Source organism: Drosophila montana, unplaced genomic scaffold (assembly GCF_035044405.1).
Source record: "Drosophila montana isolate Dmon_TW-CO22-7 unplaced genomic scaffold, ASM3504440v1 contig_2581_1, whole genome shotgun sequence".
Classification (NCBI taxonomy): domain Eukaryota; kingdom Metazoa; phylum Arthropoda; class Insecta; order Diptera; family Drosophilidae; genus Drosophila; species Drosophila montana.
Window position 1 is genome coordinate 841,221 of NW_026997444.1, and position 26,335 is coordinate 867,555.

Genomic DNA, 26,335 nt, shown 5'->3' on the forward strand with positions numbered 1-26,335 from the left:
ATAACTGTTTTTTTTCAGATTATCTTAAATTTCTTTTAATTTATATGCACACTCACTTCAACCTCATGCGAACCGCAATGAATAAGTGAAGCAGTTATTATATATGTATATATATATACCTTTCAGCCTAACAATGGTGAGCTAATACGACTTTATATAAATATTAATATTAAATATTATATATTTACATATATATGTATATATATATATAAATATATACATAAACAAGCATTTTCTACTAAGGCATATAAGTATTATATATATGTGTGTGTATGTATGTGAGCGTGTGTGTGTGTGTGTGGACGTGCGTGTGTTAGTGTATGCATGCATGTAAGTATGCATTTATGTATATATGTATGCATGCATGTTTGTTTTCTAATACCAAACGGAGAACAAGCTTATCAGTCGTTATGCTGCAAGTTTAAATAAAACGAATTTCTGCCAAGAGCCCTCCTCCTCGATTCTCAAGAATTCAAGTAGGCTCTGTAGTTTTGCATGCTTAGCTAGTAGTGTAGTTTTTTTTGTAGTTTATTTTATGTAGTTTTTTTTGGTTTTTTGTTGTTGTGTTTTTTGTGTGTACGTATGTATGGTATGTATGTATGGTATGTATGGTATGTATGTATGGTATGTATATATATATGTATGTATGTATGGTATGTATGTATGTATGTATGTATCTATCTATGTATGTATGTATGTATGTATGTATGTATGTACGTACGTATGTATGAATGTATGAATGTATGAATGTATGTATGTTTGTATGTATGAATGTATGTATGTATGTATGTATGTATGTATGTATGTATGTATGTGTGTATGTATAAATGAATGTATGTATGTATGTATGTATGTATGTATGTATGTATGTATGTATGTATGTATGTATGTATGTATGTATGTATGTATGTACATATGTATGTATGTATGTATGTATGTATGTATGTATGTATGTATGTATGTATATATGTATGTACATATGTATATATGTATGTAGCCGGACATATATTGCCAAAACACCGCCTTTACGTGCACCTTCATCACATTAGGTAACTGCAGTGAAAATTTCAGCTTCCAAGCTCTGACGGTTGATTCAGTCAGTCAGTCCGTCAGTCAAGACAAACAGTTTTATATATAAAATATATACATATATCTCTATATATAAAATTGTTTGTCCTGACTGAATGACTTTTGTCGGAACTGGCCAGATCGGAGCATCTTTTAACATAGCTGACATAAGAACGATCTGCCAAAAAATAAGTACTTACATATATGAAAATCTTGTTATTTATCAACTTATCTTGACCAAACTCGGCATTTATTGTCCTTACAAATAGGCAAAATCTTGTCAATATTTTGATTAGTTTTAAACTGAAGTTATCCAAAATTTAATTTCCAAGAAAGAAACACAGGCAAAAGAAGCAGATAGTTTGTATATTATTCATTTATAAATTTAAAAAAAAACATTTTGGACTATATTTTATGATTTTAAGAATTCAAAACGGCTCCTAAATGTCGAGCACACTCGACTAAAGCGTTCTTCGTAGCTTACTTTTAATGTTTTGCCGGCTTCTATTTTTCTTTTAAATTTGGCTTCTGTTTATTTATTCTGAAATATTTTTCCATGACATATTTTGCCAAAAGAACTTCGTGCTGGTCGTAGAGTTTTGTGTTTACTCGATGTTCAAAAATTGTTTATGGCAGCAACGGAAGCTGGAAAGCTGCGACTGATAAAAGCTTTACAATGTTTTTGTTACGGCCGTCGACAACGTGGTCAGCGCCAAATGTCCATAAACTGAAATAGACGTGATTTAAATCCCTGGAGTATTATCATGGCCAACACCTCGTCAGTTAATAGAACATACATGCATGCACGCACACATGTGTCATACATCCTTATATTTGTATGTTTGTGTCGAAATATGTACATAGATATGTTCAACTGTCAAAGTTGGGCAACACGTTATGGAAGAGCATTAAGCTAATTAAGTAACAAGACTTATGCAAGTCTAAGGTGGATTTTGGCATGTATCTGTTCATCTTAATGTGCATATGAATATGGCAGGTTGACCTTTCGACCTTGAATTAGCACAACGCGCTTGAGGATTGGTCCATCCATCAAAAACTTCAAAGACTTTTGTCTGGCAATAAGCAACATTTGACGTCAGAACTTGGAATATAGCGTCGGAAAAGCTAATTTATGTATTAGACATACTTATTTAATGGACGCTTTAGTCGAATCCTATGGAAATCACGGACCCAATTGCCGTCATCGCAGAGTGCAGTGAAGTGCATTTCACTTTACCACGACACGGAACGCCCGCGGCGAAAGTCTTGTCATATTTTGTAAATTTATACGTTATGTGTATACTGTGTATGGACGATAGTGGCATGTGCATATTTTGATGTTGTGGAGCACAAAGCAAAAGCTAAAGCACGCTCGTGTTATGTTGTCCTTTAAATTTCCAGGACATCGACTTATATGCATATATTGCCCATATGGTGCTAACGACAATGGACATTATTCTGATTTTTTATCGAGCTTAAGTGTACGGGCAATATCCGATTGTCTATGAAAATAAACATTAATTTTTATACCACGCATCTGTTCAATAGGCAACAGAAAAGATGTACTATCTTCGGTATGCCGAAGATTTTATACCCTTGTAGCAGCTGCTTTACGGCTTTGCAGATATGTCAGAATATATCTTAGACAACAGACTTTTTTGCCATGCAAAAACTTCTTTTTTGACCGACAGAACTATATAATATAAAAAAAAATGAGAACTTCATAATGTATAAGCAGCGAAGGGAAAATAATAATTGCCGGGCTTGGTAAAAATATATTGATATAAAAAACAGTTGTTCGTACAAGAACTTAATTTTCGACCAATTGATCAAATTTTGCATATATGTATGTAAAGAACACAGTGAAACTAGCAGAGGCAGAGTATGGTCCAGATATCCGGGAAAAAAAAATATTATTTTTACATTTTTATTTATATTTCATTTTTATTATATAATGTAATTATTATATTCACTTTGTGGACATTATATAAAAAGTATTGTCTTTCTTTTACAAATTTCATGCAACTTTTATAAACTAATTTTCTAGGGTAGAAATCCACATAAACATGAACAATTACACTCGTACGACTATATTATGCAAATATGTACAATTCGCGTTTGCAAATTAAATCTAGCGCACTAATTGATGGGTTTTCCATCAGGTGCAAACGGAATCTCTGATATGGTAGGATCTCGTGGCTACTAATGTTGTTTACTGTCCCTCTTCTAAACCTCTTCTTTCCATCCAATTCCCTGCTCCAATGCAAGAATTTTCGATGTGCTGGAGACTTCTTTATACAGCTTTAGCAGGAATTCCGACAAATAAAATTATAAGCAATTATATTTTCAGCATGCAGCTACAGCATGTAAAATATATAATAAAAAACAACAACCTATACGTTTGTTAGTTGTATTGACCGACAGTTAAACCAAATTCAGCCTCCTTATATCAACTGATTTTTTATTACTTAAAACGCATCCAATTATACAAACAGTATATTATCAAGATTGTACATCAAAAATAAAAAAAATTAAGACAAATGAAGAGCAGGGAACCGCATCATCATCTTCCTTTCTTATTCCTTATTTTGGTCATCAGACTCCGTTATCTACTTTGACCTTTTTTAATGCCGTATTTTTGCGTACTTTTTTTGGCGGCACTTCGGTCTCCTCGGCACTGTTCTCGTTCTCGTTCTCGATAACCGCTTCCTTTGAATCCGCAGCTTTTAGAGCATTTCGCTTCTCGCGAACTTCTGCCTTACGCTTAACCTGATCCGAAGTTAACTTGATGAAGTCAACGTCCTTGGTTAATGCGAATTTAGTCAGCACTTCATTGGCCTGTTTCTTCAGCTTAAGCATCCGCTGCTCCCGTGGACCAACTACGTACGGCGTGTCCGCAGGTGGAGCACACATGCTGATGTATAAGGGCAGCGCCGATGTTCCCACAATGTCAATCTTTAAATACATCGAGCGTATGTTGGCCAGCCCGCCAGGGTACTGTTGCTGCAGCTGCTGGATGACGAACAGAATGTTCTCTGTGAGCTGTTGGCCGCTGTGCTCATGATTGCCCACTGGTATGGCCGTTAGATCACCCTTCCGCAGCTGTCTGTAAGCAGTTCGGCAGAGAGCGCGCGAAATCTCCTTTGACAACTGGTCTCCTTTGGACAGACGGACCGCGTGCAGCACATTCCGGGGCTTCTGAGTAGCCTACATATAAAATTGGATTTCGATTAAGGCAGCTGCCCAGTAAAAGTAACAGGTAACAGGTGACTTACATTGCCGAGGAAAGCGCTAGCCTGGCCGGATAAACGCCCATCGCAGAGTAAGTAGTCGTAGCTATTGAGGAACTTGCGCTTAGCCTCAAAGGTGCCCATATCGTTGCGTAAACGATTAAACGGAAATACCGTCAAACGCTGCTTGACGCCATGCTCGCGTAACAAATCCTCATAGTGTTGCACGGTTGGCTCATAGTCACAGCGAGCTCCGCGCTGCAAGTCGGTCACAATCAGAGCAACGTCATCCTCGGCTCCGACTAGCGAGTGCTTTAGCGCCAGCTTTGCTACTCGCTTCGGGCAGCTGGGTATCTTATAGCAGCACACCTGTAGCATATAGCGGTAGTCGCTAAAAATGGGTGTTGCTTTTTGGTTTTTCACCTCCTCGGCCACCTGGCTCATGAGCGCAGAGCACACCTTTTGCACATTTGATTCGCTGACAATTTCATAAAATTTATCCTCGTCAAAGGGATTTAATTCATAGTTTAGCTCCTTGACTTTCTGTGCCTTCTTTTTCACGGCAATTTGTTTTTTCGCTCCCGTTTCTTTCACATTTCTATTGTTTGCAGCCTTCGACAGTTTTTTTGGAGCTTGTTTAACCTTTTTCCTTTCCCCGAGTTTCTTTATTGCTACTTTTGGTTCTTTTGCCAACGGTGGCTGCTTCTTAGAACTCCTTGTAGTTGCTGTAGCAGACTTATTATCTTGCTTTTCGGATTTCTTGTTGATGGCCACTTGTGTTTTCAGCTTCTGCTTCTCCACAGATTTCAATATCGGTTCCTTTTCGTTCTTGTTAGTTTTAAGTGATTTTGTCGCTTTAGGGGCAGCCACCGGCGCAGCCTTTTTGCCTACTTTTGGAGCAACCGGTGATTCTGGTGGTGCCAAAACCAACGGCTTCTTGGTTGGCTTTGACTTTTGCGGCAACTTTACATCTTTGAGCTTGGCTTCAATTGCTTTTGCGGTTTTTTTCTCAAGAATGGTTTTCGTGTTTTTATCGTCAACTGTAATTGAGGCAGCTTGTTTTGCTTTTGATGTAAGTTTGCTTTTAGTAACTTTTTGTTTTTCCTTAGAAACACCGTCATCTTTCGTTTTTTTCTTTAGAGATTTCGGCAGCGGCTTTTGTACTTTTACCATGACTGATTTTAAATTGCAGTAAAAATTGAATACAAAATGCGCTGGACAACACGTGCGAGAATACGAAATTATCGTACAACGTGCCTAATCGTTATCGTTTTCCTAAATATCGTTAAAACAGTTTCGATTATTGCTATAGTGCTGCAAAACGTACGTTTAAATTTGTATCGTACTAATACTATTTATATTTCAATGTACTGATATAAGTACTTCTGTTAAAAAAATATGCTATACACAATATTAAAGCCATATTCTGTGAAAAAATGTGTGTGCGTCATTCGCACGCTTTAAATAGGATTATCAAATGCCCATTACTTTAAAGGTCGACTAAAAATATACCAATTTTGCGATAACACAAGTGCCTAATTGCCCCAAGCCAAGTCCTTGGGAATACACACGCCCACAAAATGTGGACTGCTCGACGCGTGCCATCTCCCATGGTGCCTCAAATTATAGTTTGCTAGAAACCCAGCGTCGCTGCAAAAGCTTAGGATCCGACGCATTTATTGGCACGTGACGAATGCTTCGCGCCTTATTTTGACGTCATGAAAACTAGAACTAAAGGCATTTTTTCTTTTGATAACATATATAATTATCATTTATAAGTTATTTCTGTGGTTACAATTTCAGTTTTTTTGCATTGACTTCGGAAGTGGCCTTTTTGGGTCGTTTACTCCCAGTGGAAGCTAACGTGGACGTTGTTTTGTCCTGCAGTTTATTAAAGAAGGCCTTTGAGGATTTCAGTGCGCCCTGGTCGTTGCTGACGGTAATCTGCAATTTTGAATTTAAATATATAAATATAAATTATAGTTTATAAATTGCGTGCTAGCAACCAACCTTATTTACGTTGCGACTTTTCGTTATAGTCTTAAGCAGCTTAGCGTTTGTTTCTCGTTTCGTAGGTGCTTTGCCCTCCTTGGCGCGCTGCTGTTCCCGCTGTTCTATTGTCGTGTTGATAGCGCGCTGCTTTTGCTTCTTCTTTCGACGTTCGCGGTTTTTGTCGGTGCGTGTGCGCTCTGTCTTGCCCAGCGGAGTGTGCTTAGGACCACGGAAAACCTCCTCTGGAGCCAGAAGCTTGACATCGCTGACTGCCACTGGGGCAACCTCTTCCATCTGGACGGCGGGCGTGTTAGTTACAATTTTTGCTTCGGGCGCTACTGGTTTAGGTGTGAAATGGTAGTTGGAAAGTGCATCCAGCTTGAGGAATAGTGAGCGCATTGCACGTTTAATTTCTTGATGCTCCTTTGGCTCCGGCGCCGCGCCATCAGCCTCATCACGATTGGGATTCAACTTGTCCAGCTCACGATGGTATTGCTGCTCATAAATTTGGGCCAGCGACTGCTTCGACTTTTCCTGATCAAGCACCAGTTGCTTGCGGTATTCCTGTGGAGTGTGCACCGGTCGCACTGTGCGCTCCACATCGTCCCAGGCCTTGTCGCGTATCCGCTGCTTGATTATGTCCTCGATGGTGCGATTTTGCTCGTCGGTAAGTGGTGCTGAGGGTCGTGCCGTCGAGTCAAATTCGAGTATCTCCTCAAGCAGTGAGTTCTGTGGTCGATTTCCTGCTTGCACTTCTCCCTTATACTGCCACGGCTTCTCTCCAAGCACCACATCCTCATAGTCTCGTATGCGCTGCAGCAGACGCGCCTCCCGCATTTCATTGGACGACTGTGCCTCCATTGCAGGCTCCTCAGCCTCATCCTCGGAGCTGGCATTATTTTCGTGGTTGGATTCCGACTCGGGATCACTAGCAGGTTGCACACCACTTTGGGCCACAAAGTCGGCTTCGTCGATTTCACTCGCTATATCTTCATTGTCTTCTTTGTCAGGCTCGCTTTCGCTTTCATTAAAGTAGTCTTTTTCGGTGGCTGTTTTGAGTTTCTGAGCCTTTTCCTGCAATTCGTCATCCATTTCGAAGAAATCGCCAAAGTTCGCATTAGCGCCATTCTCGTCATCGTCTGAATCCTCAAGGACTCCAAAATCTTCTGCAAAATGATTAATGGTCTCACTTTCGTCTACCGGATTATTATTTTTGTGCTTCCTCATCTCTTTAGCATCTTCCTGCTCCAAAAACTGCTTCATTTCATCCAGCTTAAAGAACGTGTCGTCGACCACAGAATTTCTGCCCTTTTTGGACCGCTTCGCCTTGATTTGGCTAGATTTTACTGTTGACTTCTGTTTGTCAATATTATCAGAGTCCTCCAACTCTGATTGATCCTCCTCATCTTCGGCTTTCTCCTCCATGCTCTCTTGCTCACTTGTCTGCTCATTCGGATCCTCATCATCGTCGAGCTCGATGCCCAACTGCTGCTCCCCAATGTCTATAAGCTGGGCAGTTTGTTTTGATAGTCGTCCCAGCACAAAGTTATTCCGCATTTCAAGCTGTTGCCAGATTTGTTCATCGTCCATATCTTCCAAAACAAGCTTAGACGGGAAGTCTTGGTCACTATCCACATGGCTTTTAATGCACACGCTATATGTTTGCTGTATTAGCTGATATATGGCCTCAATAGACTCCGGCTGGGGCCTACAAGGAAAAAAAAGATTCGTTTTAGCAACACGTGCACAGTTGAAACAACATAAACTAACTTTAGATATCGATCCGGGTGTTTAAGCAACTGCTCAAAGTTTTCTGCCAATTCCTTAAAAGTATCTCTCTTGGATTTCTTCTTTGACCCAACATTCCCTTCCGTTCCCATTGTCAACTTTAACAACTTTTTAAACAAATATCAGACAAAATGTGCAACAATATAACTTGAAATTCCAAAATGAACAAAACGTCATGAACTAAATGAACAATTTGTTCGTTCACCAGAATATGAACGATTGAACTCAGATCTTCAACGGAACTAGAAAACAAATCATTAGAAATATTTCGAAAATGTTAATTAAAACAAAATATTTTAAAAATACACTTCTAGATCAAGATCTTAAATTTAATTTTTCGACAACTTTCTGCGTTATTTAAAAAAAGTTGCTATAATAATAAAGGTAGATTGTAGCAAAAAAACTGCAAAATTCAAAAATTGTAAATTCGGCAGGTCTTATAACACTTTACCAACTCAATGTTTATTACAATAGTCATTAAAAATTGTTATTAGTTGAACATGTGACATTTTTATTTATATCTATAAGTGACTTGATTTTTAATAAATTTTGAATTAGTTCTCTGTTTTTTCGCCTCTATCGATACTTAGTAATTGCTTGTCATACTTTCACTGTCTATCGGTAGTGTACTGCCCCCTATCGATAAGAAAAATATATCGGGGGCCTCTTGCAACAGTCACATATGTTTTTTTAAAAGGCCGTCCTCTGACACTGGAGCAGTTATAAAATAATGATTGTAGCCTGAATAGCGAACTATAGCTGTCAATCTCAATTAGCTTGCAGCCATGGACTCCAAGTGCTACAAACTACTTTTAGTCGGCGGTGCCGTGCGCTTGTATTTCAGTAGCACTTCTTTGGCGTCGCTTATCGGCCATCGTGTGGAATTTGCCACTCCTTTAAACTCATTCAAGCGCAGTAAGTATTCAGTTAAACCAAAATATTTTAAGGCATTCTTACTCATGTTATATTTAATTTGCAGTGCAAGAGGGAGTATTTCTGCTACAACAAGGTGTCGACCCATATCGAGGAGATCTTGTGCATGAGACACCGTTGCTGCTTAAAGCACTATCCGGCATTTTAATACATTACGCCCAATGGCTTCCACTGCTCTATATACTGCTCGACTTATGTACTGCCGCATTGCTGTATTTGATGAGCCGTACGTTTGTTGGGCAAAAACTGCAACAGCAACGTTTGGAGCGCAAGGACTACGCCAAGGATACAGAGGAACTCCAGTACAGTGTGAATGACAAATACGTCATATCGGAGCTAGTCTTGGTGGCCTATTTATTCAATCCATTGACAATACTGAGCTGTATTGGACTGACCTCTACTGTACTCAGTAATTTGTTATTGGCGATGTTTCTATATGGAATGATCAAGCGCCAGCTTTTCGTATGCGTCGCTCTGCTCGCGTTCGAGACCGTCCGTAGTCTCTATCCAGTTGTACTTATCGCGCCGTTGCTATTACTCTTTGCACGTCGTTCTGTCGGCCTGGGCATCGTTATATTCTTGCTTTTTGCGACTTGCTGTTTGGCTGTGGCTGGTGCAAACTACCTTGTTATGAATAGCTGGAATTTCTTAGATGGAACACTCGGTTTTATGTATGTGCTCGCAGTTTTGAATTTGATTCAGTTAATGCATGTCTTAATTGTTAATTTCAGCTTCTACTTTCGCGATCTGCAACCCAATATTGGACTGTTTTGGTACTTTTTCACCGAAATGTTCGAACACTTTCGCACCATGTTTCTTATTACATTTCAGCTAAATGCCACAGTTTTGTACCTGGTGCCTCTGTCAATAAAGCTGCGCAAGGAACCGCTTCTGTTGGCTACCGTCCTGGTTTCGCTAATGGCAGTTTTTCGAGCATATCCTAGCCTAGGTGACGTGGGTTTCTATTTAGCTTTATTGCCACTCTGGCGCCGCTGCTGGAAGTGTAAGTAACAGTCAAAGAATCGCAACTTATGTCAAGCTAATAATGTTATTGTGTTGTCTTGTAGTCATGGCGCATGGTTTTGTGGTGTTTACTTTCTTCCTCATAACGTTGTCCATGATGGGCGCTCTGTGGCATTTGTGGATCTACGCCGGCTCCGCAAACGCGAACTTTTACTTTGGAGCCACCCTCGCTTTCTGCACAGGTCAAATATTTCTAATTACAGATTTGCTTTTTGCGCACGTGAAGCGGGAGTTCTGCCTTTATAATGGCCAGAAGATCATGATTGATGGGGAAGAGGCGCGAATACTACTAGAATAAATTGAATAGGGATGCTCAAATAAAAAGAACGACTTTATTCAACATATACGATGTATCAGGATTATTAATTTGTAAGATTATTGCGTAGAGTATCCGGTTTTTGTCTTTCGATTGAGGAATCTGTATAAATACAAAATGCGCTTCTGCAAATCTTTCCACTTGGTAGGCCGGGCAATCGGGTACTTGGTCTTCTCCAGCATTCGACGCTTGCGCAACAGCACTTGGTATTCATTGCCCGAGACGCCGCGCAACCAGGAAGGCACCGAGTATAGCACACGTGTGGGATGAAGCCGGTCGTTGCCCAATATGTCTATAAAGTCATTTTGGCCGAAAAGCGCCCGCTTTTCAGACCACGGATTTTTGGGCCTATACACGGGTAAGGGCAGCTTCTGTCCATTATCCAAATGCGGTAGCAGACCACTCTGGAACAGCTTCTCTTTGTAGCCATAGCGACGCACCGTGCGGCCGCGCGCCCGTTTCTCGGCATGCGAAAGCTGACGCACTGTTTTGTAACAAGTCAGTGCCAAAGGCTGTGGTTTACTAGCGAGAGGTCCTACGCTACACAGTTTTTGTAACCCGCTGATCAGCCAAGACATCAGTTTTGATTATAATTTACGATTAGGTAATTATAAACAGTCAACTCCTAAGACGACAGGCAACGGTAACAGCTCCAACAGCTGTTTAGGCTCGAAATGAACACATGCTCTCGACGATACTATCGCATATCTTTTGTCCGGCCTGGCAACGCTGCATATATCGCTGCAGTGAGTAAACAAGTACTTGCTTATTTTTCCTTTACAAATCGAATGCATATTTGCACGTACCAATGATTGCCGCCGCCGCCAAATCTTTAGAAACAGAAAAGGCAAAACTACGACGAGAGATTGCCGAGCTGCAGGCTGCATTGAATGCAAAAGAGCAGAACCTACGCGAACTTCAGTCAAGAACAGCAGCATCACCCTTGGACCCCGAAGGGGATCTGCAACCCGCAACAAGGGAGCAATACGAAACACTTAACAACGATGACATTGCGCGATATAGTCGACAGCTCATATTATCTGATTTTGGCGTAAGCGGTCAGCTTAAGCTTAAGAACAGCGCGGTGCTAATTGTTGGCTTAGGTGGATTAGGCTGCCCGGCGGCGCAATATCTTTGTAGTGCAGGCTGTGGAAATTTAGGACTGGTGGACTATGACGAGGTGGAGCAAAGCAATCTACACCGCCAGACACTGCACACGGTGGCACGCTGTGGATTGTCGAAAGCGGAATCGGCGCGAATCGCATTGCTAGAACTGAATCCACATTGCCGAATAACATGCTACACACGCCTGCTGAACAGTTTGAACGCAATGCAAATTATACGTGCCTATGACATTGTGCTGGACTGTAGCGACAACGTGGCCACGCGTTATCTGCTGAACGATGCCTGTACGATGCTGCGCAAGCCCTTGGTCTCGGGCAGTGCACTGAAACTGGATGGACAGCTGACAGTGTACTCCTATGGCGCCCAGGGACCTTGCTACCGCTGCATTTATCCGGTGCCCCCGCCGCCAGAGGCAGTAACCAATTGCGGCGACGGGGGCGTATTGGGGGCTGTTACCGGCACAATAGGTGCCATGCAGGCACTGGAAGCTATTAAGATAATAGTCGGATTGGGAGACGTATTGGCCGGACGTATGCTCATTTTCGACGGCAGCAGCTGCCAGTTCCGCAACATTAAAATACGCAGCAAGCGGCCAAACTGTCACGTCTGTTCTGCCCAGCCGCTCATCACCGGACTGATTGACTACGAGCTCTTCTGCGGCATGAGTGCAAATGACAAGGACCATTCGGTGAAGCTGCTAGAGCCAGAACAGCGCATAAACGTGCTGGACTACCAAAAGTTGATGCAGACCACCACGGCGCATTTACTGCTGGATGTGCGTGCGCCAGCCGAGTTTGAAATCTGTCAGCTGCCCGACTCAGTTAACGTGCCTTTGGCGCACGTGCTGGATGACAGCTATCTTCAACGATTTGCCCAGCAATTGGAGAGCAAAGAGTTTCCCATATTAGTGGTATGCCGGCGGGGCAATGACTCACAGATTGCTGTGCAGCACATGCGAACTCGCTTTCCCGACCATTCGATACGAGACTTGGAAGGCGGTCTGCATGCCTGGACAAACCAAGTTGACCAGAGCTTTCCAATTTATTAGTGCAAATAAATGTTTATCCAATCCTTATCCCAATTGACATATTTTTACAATGTTACTTCATTTATATTGAGTCGCACAATACTGAAACTCTGCTGGGATAGAGAATAAACCATAATGTAGATTTTTATACCTCGGTATATATAGATTAGTTTGCATTTCTTCACTTTTCTTTAGCCTAACAGTTATTTTATATTGTAAATAGGTTGACTAATAAAATAACAGGGGGCAACTTTGTTAAAAAGGCGTTGATCTATTTCCACAATTTACAATCATACATTTAAATATGAGAATTTTAAAATTTAGAAAATAACTTGAATAACATGCTTTTTATACCCTGTACCCTTTGAAAAAGGCAGAAGCGGCATCTCCCATTTATATTGTATATGTATATATTCTATATCAGGACGAATCGATTAGGCCATGTCCATCTGTATGAAAACTACAAAAGCTGGAGACTTGAAATTTCAAAATGGATTTTGATTTCTCAATATTTTCGTATTTCAGAAATATCGATAAGAATAGATTTTGACATGTTTTTTAGGCATAACTCACAACTCTTCTATGTATATGTAACCTAGATTAGTAATATTTCACTTTTTTCATTTTGAAATTCATGTTGGAAGATAAGATTTTAAGTATTCAAAACGTGATCCTATAAATCAAAATATTATTTTAACGCAGAGGTACATGTGAGTTTGCAGCGAGCACATGCATTAAAAACACTAAAATATTATCAATTATAAAATTACATGCTTATTCCAACATGCACATAAATGTAATTTAAAACCGTTCTGCGAGCAACTACTTCAATACATAAAAATAAAATATGAAACCCATTAGCCCTACCCACTCACTCTTAACAAATGATAAGGCAAACATTCCCATAATATATACATATGTATGTATAAATATGCATATGCATGTAGATATATGGTGAAATGCATTGCATGTGTTCAAGACGTTTAATTCTGACAGAAGATTAGATTAGTTCAGTGTATGTGTGTATGTGTGAGTGTGACTGAGTATCGGAGCATGCATAAAAGCAGCTCTGCTTGTTGGCGGGTGTCCAGAAGTCAAATGGCATCAGCCCAGCTGCAAACTGGAGGAAGGAGCTAGACATAAGCAATTACTAAATAGCACAGAAAAGAGTAAAAGTGTACTTATAGTTTTTGATAGTGCTGGAGAGGAAAATTTGAGAATTGGGACATTGACTAAATTGAAAGTTTAAAAAACAGCGACGGCAGCTACTGCTCGGCGGCTACTGATAAAGGAGATCTCATTAAACTGGACGTTATGAACGGGTCAAATCTGTGTTTTTGGATTGCCTTCGCCTTTGCGTTGTGGGTTAGTATATTAGCAGCTAACCAGGCTAATTATTTCACCGACTAAATGCATATTTTCCACGATTCTATCGCGTTCAGCTGCCTTATGGAACTGCCGATGAAAATAGTTGCCCCGCATCCGTGCTGGAGGCTCAACGCTTCTTTGAACTGGAGAATTCAAAGTTGCGTGAACGCTACCATGCCGAGTACTCAGCCGCCTATACATACAACACGAACGTGACCGAAGAAAATCGCCGCGCCATGATAGCGGTGTACGCGGAGAGTGCGGGCCAGAACAAACTGTTGGCGCAGGCTGTTCGAGCGGGCGATTATGCCAAATCGGCTGATGCGAATATACGACGGCAGGCGCGAATGTTACAGGATCTGGGGGCGGATGCACTCGACCCTAGCGACTATCTCGACCTAAAGAATGCAATTAGCTCCATGCAGTCCAACTATGCCACCGCCAGTGTTTGCTCCTACACGAATCGGACCGACTGCTCGCTGACGCTGGAGCCACACATACAAGAGCGTCTGGCAAACAGTCGCGATCCCGCGGAGCTCGCGTGGTATTGGCGCGAGTGGTACGACAAGGCTGGCACGCCTATGCGCGAAAACTTTGAAAAGTATGTGCGCCTCACACGCAAGGCAGCGCATCTAAATGGTATGTGATTCTCTCTCTCAGCTAACAAGATAACCCCGTGATCTCTAAAAAAATAAACGACATTTTTCTAGACTATCGCTCCTATGCCGATTACTGGGTACACTTCTACGAAGATGCGGACTTTGAGAGACAGCTGGATGCCACCTACAAAGCACTGCTGCCGTTCTATAGACAAATACACGGTTACGTTAGGTACCGCCTACGCCAGCATTACGGACCTGAGGTGGTGCCTGCTGAGGGCAATATACCGATGCATCTGTTGGGCAATATGTGGGCACAGTCGTGGAACGACGTCATCGATTTATACACACCGTATCCGGAAAAACCTTTTGTGGACGTCAAGTCGGAAATGGAGCAACAAGGATACAGCATCCGGAAACTGTTTGAACTAGGTGATCAGTTTTTCCAGTCGCTGGGTATGCGGGCTCTGCCGGCAAGCTTCTGGAACTTAAGTGTGCTAGCACGACCCACAGATCGCGAAGTCGTGTGCCATGCCTCTGCGTGGGACTTTTATCAAGACAGCGATGTTCGCATCAAGATGTGCACCGAGCTAAACACACATTATCTGTACGTTGTGCATCATGAACTGGGTCATATTCAATACTATTTGCAGTATGAGCAACAGCCAGCCGTTTTTCGAGGGGCGCCCAATCCCGGATTTCACGAGGCTGTGGGCGATGTCATAGCACTATCGGCTATGTCCGCCAAGCACCTAAAGAGCATCAATCTCACCCGCAGCGGACGCCTAGATGAGAAAAGCCGCATTAACGAGCTTTTTAAGCAAGCTCTATCGAAGATTGTTTTCCTGCCTTTTGGCTATACCATGGACAAGTATCGTTATGCTGTGTTTCGCGGCGAACTTGATGAATCTCAGTGGAACTGCGGCTTCTGGCAGATGCGTTCCGAGTTTAGTGGCGTTGAGCCGCCAATAGCTCGCAGCAACAGTGACTTTGATCCGCCCGCAAAGTATCATATTGATGCCGATGTCGAGTACTTGCGTTATTTTGCGGCGCATATATTCCAGTTTCAGTTCCATAAGGCCTTGTGTAGCCAAGCTGGACAATATGTGCCCGGCGACAATCAGCGAACTCTCGATAACTGCGATATATTTGGCAGCAAAAAGGCGGGGCAAGCATTCAAAAAATTCCTATCAGCTGGAAATTCAAGGCATTGGAAAATAGTTTTGGAAGAGTTTACTGGAGAGACTGAAATGGACCCGGCCGCACTACTCGAATACTTTGATCCCCTTTATCAATGGCTCAAGCAGGAAAACAGCCGCTTGGGCGTGCCTTTGGGCTGGGACAATACAAATAGTGAGTTCCGCATTTTTCTTACTGAAACACGCAAATATTCAGATTCTTCAAATATTTTCAGAAATCCCATCCAATTGCTGTGGACTATTTAGTACTTAACTTATTTCTTTTCAATTTTTTAGCGCCAAAAAATGTTCTATTTTATATATATATATATGTATATATATATTTTTTTATTTAATAATAAATATAAGCCGGGACATAACTTATAAAAAATCAACTAAAACTATAATCTTATTATGTTTAGAAAAAACTCGTATGCCACAGTTGAACGAAAGGCAAAGATATCTTTTTAACATCAATTCTATACAATATTCCCATACAAACCATGCTACGTCAATTACAAATGCAACAAAATATATATTGGCCAATTCGGTCGAGCCGTTTTTGGTAACGATCCTCTTTCGGCTATTTGCCAACACCTCAAGAATTTATGTATAAATTGCTAGCAGTTAAGTTAGTATAATCATTGAATAGTTTAGCAAATATTTATTGTTATGATTTTTAATTCGTTTGTTCTTTAATTATTTCCATTACATATTACATTTTAACGATATTTATCATTCCCAGGGTTTGTACAAAATCTTCAATTGAATAGCAACAAATTGCTTCCTAAAATTTCGTTCACTCGCCTCGTCGTCGCCATTCCCTTAAGCTTTTCTGAAGTCTGTATACTCGAACATTGATATAAGATTTAAAAAAAATGCTTTGTGTACATATTAGAGCATTTAATAGTTGATAGTTGCTCATGAATATTAAAACCCGTTAGATAATGATATTAGTAGGCTGATGCATTGGCGCAGTTTTCATTATTTGATATTTTGATTGAATTCTTTGAATACAACATAATAACGTTTCGACAAGTACAGGTATTTGAATTTAATAAATCTTGAAAATAACTCTAGTTCGTAAGACTGCAAATATATCATTAATATTTGGCTTATGTGAACTAAGTTGCTCTCCAAAAAATGTTTGAATTCATTCATATAATTATTAATTAAAGTGCACATTAAGAAACGTTTTGATTCGTGTGAGCACGCATTACGTTCTTTACCATTACAACAAGATATAATAAGCGCGATAAATTAATCAATCAATTTTAGGCCTTGCAAACATTTCTATATATTGTGTGCCCTGCGCACTTATTTCTGACACATTTTGATCATTCTCTTTAAAATGAGGAAGTGTCGTTGGTTTTAAGTCAGGTTTTTTTTAACATATATATACATGAAAATTGTTTTGCTTATGCAGTCATCTTTCGGCAGTGCTCTGCTTTAAACTGTCCATTTAACAATGCAGAACAGTCCAATATATATATATATATATAGTAAAAGTGTACGCATTACTGCGTTTTTTTGATTCTTGAGAAAGTTAATTCTTTTTGGTGTTTTTCTGTTTACTATATCAATCGTTTCCCAGTATGCTAGTTTATGTTTTATCTTTATTCTTAGAAGCACCTATGTGATAAGCATGTGGACTAAGATCAGCTGGCGTTTTTTTAGATATGCCCTAATTTGATTTATTCTCTAAAGCTGACAAGAGGACAGTCAGACGAACGGTAAGAATTGAGGATGAGTATGTGATTACCAATTGGTTTGACAAACATTGAGGCATAATAATAAATACTAATGCCTTAATATAGCGTGTACATATTTTGAAATGTTGATGAATCTAAGTTGTATGAAATAAATGTGTTAGTTTGTAGCTCTTTACTTTAGATTTGCTAATGCCAAAGTTGAATCGCATAAACGACATGGAGGATCGAGTGTTTCTATGTGAAGGTTAACAACATTGTTTTCAATAACTACGATTAGTTAGGAATCGGCTCAATTATCACTGGAAAATAACAAAATAATATACATATAAATGGATAGATTTAATGTTCTAGACCACGAGTTCTGATTTGGTTAAATCTAATGAGTGAGTATGCTTTGTTATACAGTTTTTCATTTAATAATATGTCCAATTAGCACAATAGTTAATTTAATAAATTGTTATGTTTTTTTGCTATCATTGCAAATGTTGTGTAAACATTTTAAATCCAAGACTTCTGCCACAAGATTGATTTCGTATTATTCGTTCGATGCAGTTTCTATTTCAAAGCAGCAATTAAGATTTATGTTTACGGGTAATATACAAATAGATTATAAATATGTATAAATATGCAATTTACGTAGTTCTTATCAAAGGATTTTATCCCAGACTATTTGAAGATTATTATTATTGAATACAATTTCCTATTCAAAAATGTAACCATTCAAAGTTGGTGGATGTTTTTTTCTAACATCGATTTCGTAAAATCCAGAACGAAATGGAACGTATGGCAAGCTTGGATGTTTGTGTCGAGCAGAGCCATCAGTAAAGATCACAAGTCGCCCTCAGCTGCCCTTAGGTGTTGCTATGTTAATTGACTCCTGGATAAATGTGCAATTGACTTTTCAGAAATGTTGCTCTGTTGTTACTTTACGTTATGGTATCTATTTTCGATAGATCGCTCTCGAACCAAATACGCGTTCAGCATACTTAGTCCAAGAATGGGTTTTGTCATAGGGGCCTCTGATGCTGTAAGTTTTGATGTAGCAGCTGCTGCTGCTGCTGCGTGACACTGCTAATACTATGGTTGCTGCTGCTGCTGCTCGCGCCGCCACCCTTGGGTCGCGTAGGCGGTGGCGGAGGCGGCGCGTGCCGCATCCGTTGCTGCAGTATACGCGGCAACTGCGGATGCGCCTTGTGCTGAGTCGGTGGCGCTGGTGGAGCAGCTGATCGATGATAATGAGGAATCTGATGCTGCTGCTGCTGCTGGTGATGATGGTGCTTGCCCATGGAGGACGCTGCCGAAGACGAGCCAGATGCTCCAGATGTCGAGCTGGTCGATGCATGCGATGTGGTTGAACCCGTAGCCAACTTCGTGGGCAAATTACCAGTCGCTGGTGAAGAGAGTGCGGCGATAGTTGCCGGCTGTGGATTTCGCTTCGGTGCTGCAACTGGTGCATAGGACCCATCATCCTCATCGGATGACAGTGAGTTGGCATCGGATGGCGTGCGCGAACGAGATGGCGGCGAAAGGGCCTCTTGCTCCTGAAGAAACACCCGAAAGCCCTGAATGGACTCGTTAAGCGCCCACAGCTGTGACAGCAGCGACAAGTCCAGCTGCCGTAAGCCGTACATTTCGCGGCGCAGTATAGCCAGCTGGTTGTCGATGGTGCTTGACGCGTTATTGCTGCTATTGGATAGCGGCTGATGGTGTTGTGCTGCGCTCCCGCCCGCGCTGTGTGTGGACGAGGCCCGACTATGTACGCTCTCGCGATCACTTAGCGACTCTTGTGTCGAGGACAAGCTGCCATGTCGTCCATGACCGTTATAGTTGCGATTTCGCGTTGCTGCAGCCGAGGACGTCGATGGCCCCAGGTACAGATCACCCGTCGCAGCAGTCAAAGCGGCAACGGACGAGGTCGCCTGCAGTTGCTGCGGTGAGGATGTGTGAGAGCGCACCTGCGCCTGACCCTGTCCCAGTGCGCTTCCACTCGCCAGCTCCGGTCCCATAGCAGTGGCAGCGGCAGCGGCGCTCAGACTTTTTGGCAGTGGTGGCAGACCAGTTAATGTGTATTGCTGTTGCAGCTGACGTTGTTGTTGTTCACTGTTGCCCATCATTTTAGGAAATCGATAATATTCAATTGATGTACTTTAAAAATGTTATTGATGGTTTGCGTTGATTTCTGCTTGCCGTTAATTTAGCTCCAATTCTCAATATCGTTGTTTTTGTTGCTGTTGTTGTTGTTTCTTTTCGTACCTTCGTAACCTTTAGTGTATATTGAATTTCCAACTTTGGCGGCACATCGGGCACTGTTTGTTTAATTGTTGCAAGTTTAGCCACTTGACAATGCAATGCATGTGAAAGCAATGGGAGCAAACACCCCACACTAGGGGGCAGTCGTCACCGGGTAGCGCACACTCGGGGCAGGTGCTCTCAAAGGACATGCGACAAATGCCACAATTCTCATCATTTGCTATCCAACGCCAAGATGCAACTCCCGTCCATGACTTGATTGTTACTTTCATTTTGCACACATTTGCTTATCATGTAATGACAATTCTGATGCAGTTTAACAAAGTGTATGTGCGTATTTGCAGTAGGACAATCGTTCGTTTTCCGCAAAATATTGCCTTTTTTCTGCTACCACCTGAAAATAGGTCGACCGTAGTGATGTGTTTTTCGCTTGTTTCTTCTCTCGTCTCAATGTTATTTCTCTCGATTTGCGTGAGGCGATTGATGCTCAATTCGACACTGTTATGCTCGCATGGAGCTGTTACTAACTCGATATTTTCTTTCAATACTTATCGATAAATAAATGTAACCATTTTCACCAACGATGTTAAACTTAAATTTGAAGCATGTAATAATGTTACAATCTCACTGGGTAAACGGTATTTAAAATATATTAAATAAAATTTAGATTTATTCAACAATCAAAACGGGTATTTCACAGTCATCTGTCGCTCAGCTTGTAGCGAGCCGACTTTCTATTAATAATCGTTATCGATAGTTTTTCGAAAATTCATTGACATTAAATTTAATTAAAGTGTCCAGAATGGATTCGAGAGTTTAGTAAAACAAAATATTAAATTATTATTAATGGGATATTCAAGCCATAGTTTGTTTGCACATTTAGTTATCGAAACTCATTGCTTCAATTCACCTTGCATTTTTTGCAGTGCACAGAACAGCACGGATATAACATTTCTGATCGCGGTTATTTGAATGTCTGGTATACATTGGACTTATGTTATTAAATAGACAGAAACTCAAAACGAACATGGAATTAAGGCATTCATACAATGTATAATAATAATAGTAAACAAATCATTTTAAAATGTATTTCAATAGTTACATAAAAATTATTACTCTTTTATCATGTGCGCGATATGAGATTATATACACATATACTTATGCCATTACTGACTTGATCAAACCTGAGTCGAATCATTGATGATAAAGTTGTTTCAGTCGTCGTTGTATCGCGTTCAGTAAACCGACGAAAGTTGAAGCTGACAAACGTGCGCGGAGCTTTTCTCGTTCTTGTTTCGTAGTATTTTGTTCGATTGTTGTTCTTGGAGTGCACTGCGTAAGTGAATACAAACAATGGTAATAAAAGTAACAAAATAAAAAAATGCGTGTGGCGAAAGCTAAAAGCGTTAAAGTGCGTGTTTTGTGGATCATGGAGCTTATAAATGCTTAAATTAAACGGACAGCGTATGCGATTACAGTTCGATTCGACGAAAAAATTAAACCTGTAATTGACAACTCCCATCAAATTAAAATACAACCACACAAGAACCAATATCTACCTAGATACACGTTGTTGACCCTGAGGCGTTCGGCTTCCTAGCTTAAAGAGACGCACCTGAAGTAAATGTTATTTTTCAACAGATTGCCTTTTTGTCTGACGAGGTCTGACTTATGCGCGCATGCGCAGATATCGCGATTATTCTCGAGCTTTTGTTCCGGTTTCGGGCATTAAGTGCGTCTCTCGAATTCTGCGAATCACTTACACTTACCCAGCTTGTGTTTGCATTTGGAATATATGTTATTTACTTATTACAAATGCCTGCTTGTATGTGAACAATTCACAATTATAATTTCAAATCAAATGTGAATTAAATTTGATATGTGCGATTTTGTGGACTGCGCGCTGTCATGTGTCTTGGAAATAAAAGTTGCTAATAACACGCGAATAGACAAAAAAACAAATGCAGTTATTTTTAGAACCGTAAGCTGTATGCACATACATATGTACATATGTATGTATGTACACTCTGAAAGAATTAAGTATGCCAATTGGGTTTGTGTGTGTTCATAAAGAGAAGTCGTTGGATCAAAATGTAATAAGCCAAACAATCAATATACATATTGCAACTTTATATATCAAATTGATCAAATATATATTTATATATATATATATTGATAAAACTTGTTAGCGGACTGTTGAAAACAACGATTATAGCAACAACATATCGGAAATGATCGAAGCAAGCGCAAGAGACATTTAGTTTTGATAAGGTTTGAGCCAATCGCTCAATTTCTGGTGAGTTAGCCTTCAAACTGACTTCTTATACATATGTACATATATACACTGAGAGGCAATCAACCAGCCTAGGACTGCTGCTAGTCACACTGATAAAAAGAGTTTAATCACTCTAAAAACATTTTGCTTTAAATCTAATTTGCAGCAGGCAACGAGCATTCACTTATTCAATCATTCATTCAAGGAAGTAATTTCAATGTAAATCGACTTGAATCATTCAGTTAATTTTTTGCATGACTCATTCCTACAGATACATTTGTGTGTGAGCCCCGTAATTGATTTAAAAACAATAAGGTGGAACTGGGGATATATATTCTCAAGGTTCAGGCACAATAGCATTTTTGCATTTATTAACTGCAAGAAATGCCATGTGGGAACTAACATCTAGGGAACTTACTTACATGTTATACTTAGGAGAGAACATTTTCTGCGAGTGCTGACCACGTTTCAGTTGGTTCTCATATCTTTTGAAAGCTGTTCAGTTTTATAGCTGACAAATACGCATTGTTAAATGTTTGAAAAGAAATTAATCTTACGCATAACTCTCGGGGATATACCCAACTCTCTGTGCTCGATAAGGTTAAGAAAAGTTAGAGGTATATTCTTATAATGACAAGGCAAGTAGTTTTACTTTAGCTGAGCTAAAGGTATGCTAAACTTTTAAATATTTCAAATATTTATATTAAATATTTTAATATCCCTGTTAAGAGTTTTATAATTTTGTCATATAATGCAGAGAAGGATACGTCTCTGAGCCCATCAAGTATATATGTATATTCTTGATCAGCATCAACAGCCGAGTTTATATAGCCATTTCCGTCTGTCTGTCTGTTTGTATCGTCTTGAAACTTTGTATAGGTCCAGGTCCGTCTTTATGTAGCAGGCAGTACATATATAATCGAACTAGTATTTCTTATAGCAGTCATGGGAACGATAGGTCGAAGTGTTGCCTGGGCCTGACTTTAATGCAACATTTTTTTTTTGTCAACAAACTTGAAGCCAATTGAACAAAACTTTAAACTTCGCTCGAAAACTTCTTGAGTCGTATTTACCACAGAGTAAGCTCAGTTTATGCAAAAAGTGTAAACCACATCTCAAAAAATTTTACATAAAGAACTTTGAAAATGAATTTTTTGTGAAGCACTCCTCAGTTGTAGATATAGAGGTTTATTTATATTTATACCTTGAAACCATAGAAAAGGGGTAAAGAGGGTATAATGGGTTTGTGCAAATGTATGTAACAGGCGAAAGGAAACATCTCCGAACCCATAAAGAATATATATATTTTTGATCAGCATCAATAGCCGGATCAATAAGATTTACTGCTGAAAAGATGCCTCTGAATTTGCCTACTCTTGCTACATTTATCATTATCATTGTCTAACTTTAATAAAAACTCCCCGAATGAAATCGGTCACACAACGGACAACAACTTCAAGCTTTGCCTTGGTCGCAGCTAGTTCAATTCTTAGCCACTTTTTTGATTTGCAAGTCTGCTTGCATGTATCTAAACTACGTTCAGAATGTTTATTGAAACATTCAGGTCAAGCCGACGGCCGACGGTCGACGGTGTCAATAACCGTTTGCACGTTCGACGTTCATGGCTGATATCTACTACAACTAAAACCAGACCAGACCAGACCAGCATGCACTGGCCCCGATTTTGGCTTTGACAGTTTTGAAAACAAGTGTTTTATTGTTGTTTTTTTTTTTTTTTGCAAGCGATCGAAGCGATCATGCGATCGAGTGCGAGTGCAATCGAGTTTCGCTCGTGCAACTTTGAGTCAATAGCTCCAACATAGACCTATTCGTCGCACTTGCTGCGAGTCGCGCAACAATTTTGAGTGCTTTGACGTACACAAGTAAATCTTTTAGTGAATTTCAAGGATTTGATAAGTACATATAAGAACGAAGTATTTTTCCTGCTGCTTTCACTCATTATTGCATTTTTGTAGCAATATTTATTCGATGATTGTACAGTTTTTGATAAACACGCGTCGAACTTTATTGATATTACCAATTAGGACGCTGACTGTAATGAGGCAATCAAATATTTTTATGTCGTGGCTTGTTGATCGAGACATTCTTTTGTTGTGTTTCTGTTTGGGCACTAAACTATGCCGCTGAGTTGATGGACTCGATTCGAGTATACTATAACAGAAACTTTATCAATTTTGGTGTATCTTAATCTCATAATTTTGAAAAAAACCATGTCTCAAAATAGACTTTATTGATATTTGAGCAAATATCGATAAAAATGATAAGCTTTTTAGGCGATTGTTAAATATGAGTATATATTTTAGTTTTCAAGTTTCAAGCTTTTGTATACTCAGCTTGTCATACTGATCAAGCATATATATAGTTACATAAATTAAAAAAAACATTCATTTTCCCCATTTTCAATAGGTTCTATATCACGTATTTAATTTTATTGGATTTTAATTAATATTAAATAATTTTCGTGTTGTAGTCGTTCAATTCGCACAACGATTAATTCATTTTAAAAATGTTGAAAGCAGACTTATTTATACGAAACTACTAGTAAATTTCCCTAAATAACAAAAATTTTTTATTATTATTTTTATTTGTCAATTAAAGTCCCATTTTACGGACAGAACTAAGCGAATTACGAATGAGAATTACATCAATTCTCATTGTCTATTCCATTATCTGCGAGCTTTTTTATTATTAAATCTCATGTGCAGTTTGATATAGTGAAACAATGAAAGGTGTCTCCCTTTGTGAATGTGTATTTATAAATATATATACGCTTATATATCATGTTTCTCCCATTTTTTTCTTTTTTTTTGACAGTAAAAACGATTATTGTTCATTATGAAGATGCGGGTAATTTTCCAGTGAGGGAACTAAGATTATTTCTCATTCACGTTTTTAGTGCTTAATTGGTTCGCATATAGCTTAATAAATATGCACAACAAAAATAAACTGCAAACTCATACAAAACAAAGAGTGCTGGCGTATCGACTAGAAGTTACCCTGGACATTTTGGAATAACCTTAAAATCGATCCTTTTTTTTTGTAAAAATAAGAATAAAACTAGAAGCAGATATATGAAGATAGAATTTCGAGAGAAGAAAAAAAAAAATAAATAAATAATCATGCAAAAACGAACAATAAAGAAATCTTTAAAATTGATACGATTTTGCTCAGTCAAGAATATATTTACTTTATGCAGTGTTCAGTGTATATTGAAAATTTCAAATCTCAAGCTCCCTTAAATTATTATTAGATCAATTGAGCTTGTCATGATCGAGAATTGAAAGATATTATCGGCGACAGTATACCCTTTAATTGGTGCATGATATAAATTTGATTTTATAAGCCACAAGTTACATGAAAATAAACAATATGAATGGAATAGAAATTTTGAATATTCGAATTTATTAATGCTTTAATTCAACCTTAACTTAGCTGAAATTCAGAATATTTAATGTCGTTCCAAAGTTTACCTTTTTTTAATGACAATATAGTTTTGTTATTGCGACATTAGTACGTCCAATTAATTTTAAAACATGCACTTCGCGTGACTAAGTTGATTTGGCTTTGTGTTATGTATTTATATTATGATATCCCTTCTTGAATTAAAAAAGAGTATTGGTTTCGGGTAGTTTCTATAATTGTGTTCAAACAGAATATAAATAACTAAATTTACCTGTCTAGATCCGAATCAAACAAACTACTCTTAACGAATATCTCGCATAGTTTTGCAGCTCGGGTTACCAAATTTTTCCATCCTCATCTCCAAAAATCGCAAAATGCCAGTCACATTTTGAAAGTATCTCTTTTTAGAATACTTTTTTTTGTCGGCTTTAAACTGTGGGTTCAGAGTTTTGCGCAGTTATTTTTAGCATTGTTCTTACTTGTTTATCTTTCTAATTTTCGCCTTTGGATTGTGTGGAGTATGCGATTGTTATTTTCGTAATTCCCTTGGGTTGTTTTTAAGTACAATTTATTTATGCGATCGCGGCGGGAATGCTATTTGCCTTTGCTTGATATCAAAGTTTAAAGTTTGTATTACTTTGACCTATGACTTACTTATGTAAAACATAGAAACAAATAAGTTAGGTGTAGCTTACTGCTCAAATCTGTATGCCCTGTGTAAAAAAAGTCGGAGCTGCCGGGTAGTACCGATTGCGAAGCACCTTGTTTACAATGTAACTTTGGATTATATCTGAAAAATTAGATCCCCTTGATGATGGACTTTTATCCGATTTGCTTACTACATTGGAACTAAATGAATACGTGCTCAAAGTGATTTTGGCAATTCCACCCATTTTCCAGTAACTGTCGTAAATCGCCAGAAAACGGATGTATGAAATTTATTTGTTTATTATCCGATCGGTTTCAAACTCATTTTCAGAGATCTTTGTGAAAATTTATTTGACACGTGCTTCACAAAGCCGCGGAAT

At 39.3% G+C, this 26,335-nt stretch overlaps 8 protein-coding genes across 8 annotated transcripts; 3 read left to right on the forward strand and 5 right to left on the reverse strand.

The window, feature by feature from the left end:
- Positions 1-3,509: 3,509 nt before the first annotated feature.
- On the reverse strand, positions 3,510-5,547 carry LOC135428926 (ribosomal L1 domain-containing protein CG13096). The gene is made up of 2 exons (XM_064683055.1): positions 4,344-5,547; positions 3,510-4,275 (listed from the first exon to the last, which is right to left on the reverse strand). Exons 1-2 carry the CDS (start codon positions 5,469-5,471, stop codon positions 3,664-3,666), a joined length of 1,740 nt encoding a protein of 579 aa, XP_064539125.1. The 5' UTR covers positions 5,472-5,547; the 3' UTR covers positions 3,510-3,663.
- Positions 5,548-6,063: 516 nt separating this feature from the next.
- Positions 6,064-8,264, reverse strand: LOC135428905 (U3 small nucleolar ribonucleoprotein protein MPP10). The gene is made up of 3 exons (XM_064683033.1): positions 8,061-8,264; positions 6,309-7,998; positions 6,064-6,242 (listed from the first exon to the last, which is right to left on the reverse strand). The coding sequence occupies exons 1-3, from the start codon at positions 8,168-8,170 to the stop codon at positions 6,090-6,092; spliced, it is 1,953 nt and encodes a 650-aa protein (XP_064539103.1). The 5' UTR covers positions 8,171-8,264; the 3' UTR covers positions 6,064-6,089.
- Positions 8,265-8,744: 480 nt separating this feature from the next.
- Positions 8,745-10,378, forward strand: PIG-U (phosphatidylinositol glycan anchor biosynthesis class U). The gene is made up of 4 exons (XM_064682991.1): positions 8,745-8,993; positions 9,058-9,682; positions 9,743-10,014; positions 10,079-10,378. The coding sequence occupies exons 1-4, from the start codon at positions 8,864-8,866 to the stop codon at positions 10,330-10,332; spliced, it is 1,281 nt and encodes a 426-aa protein (XP_064539061.1). The 5' UTR covers positions 8,745-8,863; the 3' UTR covers positions 10,333-10,378.
- mRpL51 (mitochondrial ribosomal protein L51) lies at positions 10,347-11,012 on the reverse strand. The gene has a single exon (XM_064682992.1). The coding sequence runs from the start codon at positions 10,926-10,928 to the stop codon at positions 10,410-10,412; it is 519 nt and encodes a 172-aa protein (XP_064539062.1). The 5' UTR covers positions 10,929-11,012; the 3' UTR covers positions 10,347-10,409.
- A 96-nt stretch (positions 11,013-11,108) lies between these two features.
- Positions 11,109-12,556, forward strand: Uba4 (Ubiquitin-like activating enzyme 4). Its single transcript, XM_064682990.1, has one exon. It carries the CDS (start codon positions 11,159-11,161, stop codon positions 12,521-12,523), a length of 1,365 nt encoding a protein of 454 aa, XP_064539060.1. The 5' UTR covers positions 11,109-11,158; the 3' UTR covers positions 12,524-12,556.
- A 996-nt stretch (positions 12,557-13,552) lies between these two features.
- Positions 13,553-16,216, forward strand: Acer (Angiotensin-converting enzyme-related). Its single transcript, XM_064682947.1, has 4 exons — positions 13,553-13,867; positions 13,945-14,509; positions 14,581-15,822; positions 15,884-16,216. Exons 1-4 carry the CDS (start codon positions 13,817-13,819, stop codon positions 15,919-15,921), a joined length of 1,896 nt encoding a protein of 631 aa, XP_064539017.1. The 5' UTR covers positions 13,553-13,816; the 3' UTR covers positions 15,922-16,216.
- A 1,420-nt stretch (positions 16,217-17,636) lies between these two features.
- lmgB (lemming B) lies at positions 17,637-19,473 on the reverse strand. Its single transcript, XM_064682950.1, has one exon. It carries the CDS (start codon positions 19,471-19,473, stop codon positions 18,367-18,369), a length of 1,107 nt encoding a protein of 368 aa, XP_064539020.1. The 3' UTR covers positions 17,637-18,366.
- A 102-nt stretch (positions 19,474-19,575) lies between these two features.
- Positions 19,576-20,087, reverse strand: lmgA (lemming A). Its single transcript, XM_064682952.1, has one exon. The coding sequence runs from the start codon at positions 19,879-19,881 to the stop codon at positions 19,624-19,626; it is 258 nt and encodes an 85-aa protein (XP_064539022.1). The 5' UTR covers positions 19,882-20,087; the 3' UTR covers positions 19,576-19,623.
- Positions 20,088-26,335: the final 6,248 nt, after the last annotated feature.

Bases quoted from the DNA above. Each gene is read 5' to 3' on its own strand.
- LOC135428926 (XM_064683055.1), bottom strand. From the start codon at position 5,471: ATGGTAAAAGTACAAAAGCCGCTGCCGAAATCTCTAAAGAAAAAAACG. The intron at 4,276-4,343 runs GTAAGTCACCTG...TTTTATATGTAG, and splicing joins CTAGCGCTTTCCTCGGCAAT to GCTACTCAGAAGCCCCGGAA.
- LOC135428905 (XM_064683033.1), bottom strand. From the start codon at position 8,170: ATGGGAACGGAAGGGAATGTTGGGTCAAAGAAGAAATCCAAGAGAGAT. The intron at 7,999-8,060 runs GTTAGTTTATGT...TTTTCCTTGTAG, and splicing joins CACCCGGATCGATATCTAAA to GCCCCAGCCGGAGTCTATTG. The intron at 6,243-6,308 runs GTTGGTTGCTAG...TCAAAATTGCAG, and splicing joins AAAGTCGCAACGTAAATAAG to ATTACCGTCAGCAACGACCA.
- PIG-U (XM_064682991.1), top strand. From the start codon at position 8,864: ATGGACTCCAAGTGCTACAAACTACTTTTAGTCGGCGGTGCCGTGCGC. The intron at 8,994-9,057 runs GTAAGTATTCAG...TTTAATTTGCAG, and splicing joins TTTAAACTCATTCAAGCGCA to TGCAAGAGGGAGTATTTCTG. The intron at 10,015-10,078 runs GTAAGTAACAGT...GTTGTCTTGTAG, and splicing joins CTGGCGCCGCTGCTGGAAGT to TCATGGCGCATGGTTTTGTG.
- mRpL51 (XM_064682992.1), bottom strand. From the start codon at position 10,928: ATGTCTTGGCTGATCAGCGGGTTACAAAAACTGTGTAGCGTAGGACCT.
- Uba4 (XM_064682990.1), top strand. From the start codon at position 11,159: ATGATTGCCGCCGCCGCCAAATCTTTAGAAACAGAAAAGGCAAAACTA.
- Acer (XM_064682947.1), top strand. From the start codon at position 13,817: ATGAACGGGTCAAATCTGTGTTTTTGGATTGCCTTCGCCTTTGCGTTG. The intron at 14,510-14,580 runs GTATGTGATTCT...ACATTTTTCTAG, and splicing joins CAAGGCAGCGCATCTAAATG to ACTATCGCTCCTATGCCGAT. The intron at 15,823-15,883 runs GTGAGTTCCGCA...AAATATTTTCAG, and splicing joins GGGCTGGGACAATACAAATA to AAATCCCATCCAATTGCTGT.
- lmgB (XM_064682950.1), bottom strand. From the start codon at position 19,473: ATGATGGGCAACAGTGAACAACAACAACGTCAGCTGCAACAGCAATAC.
- lmgA (XM_064682952.1), bottom strand. From the start codon at position 19,881: ATGAAAGTAACAATCAAGTCATGGACGGGAGTTGCATCTTGGCGTTGG.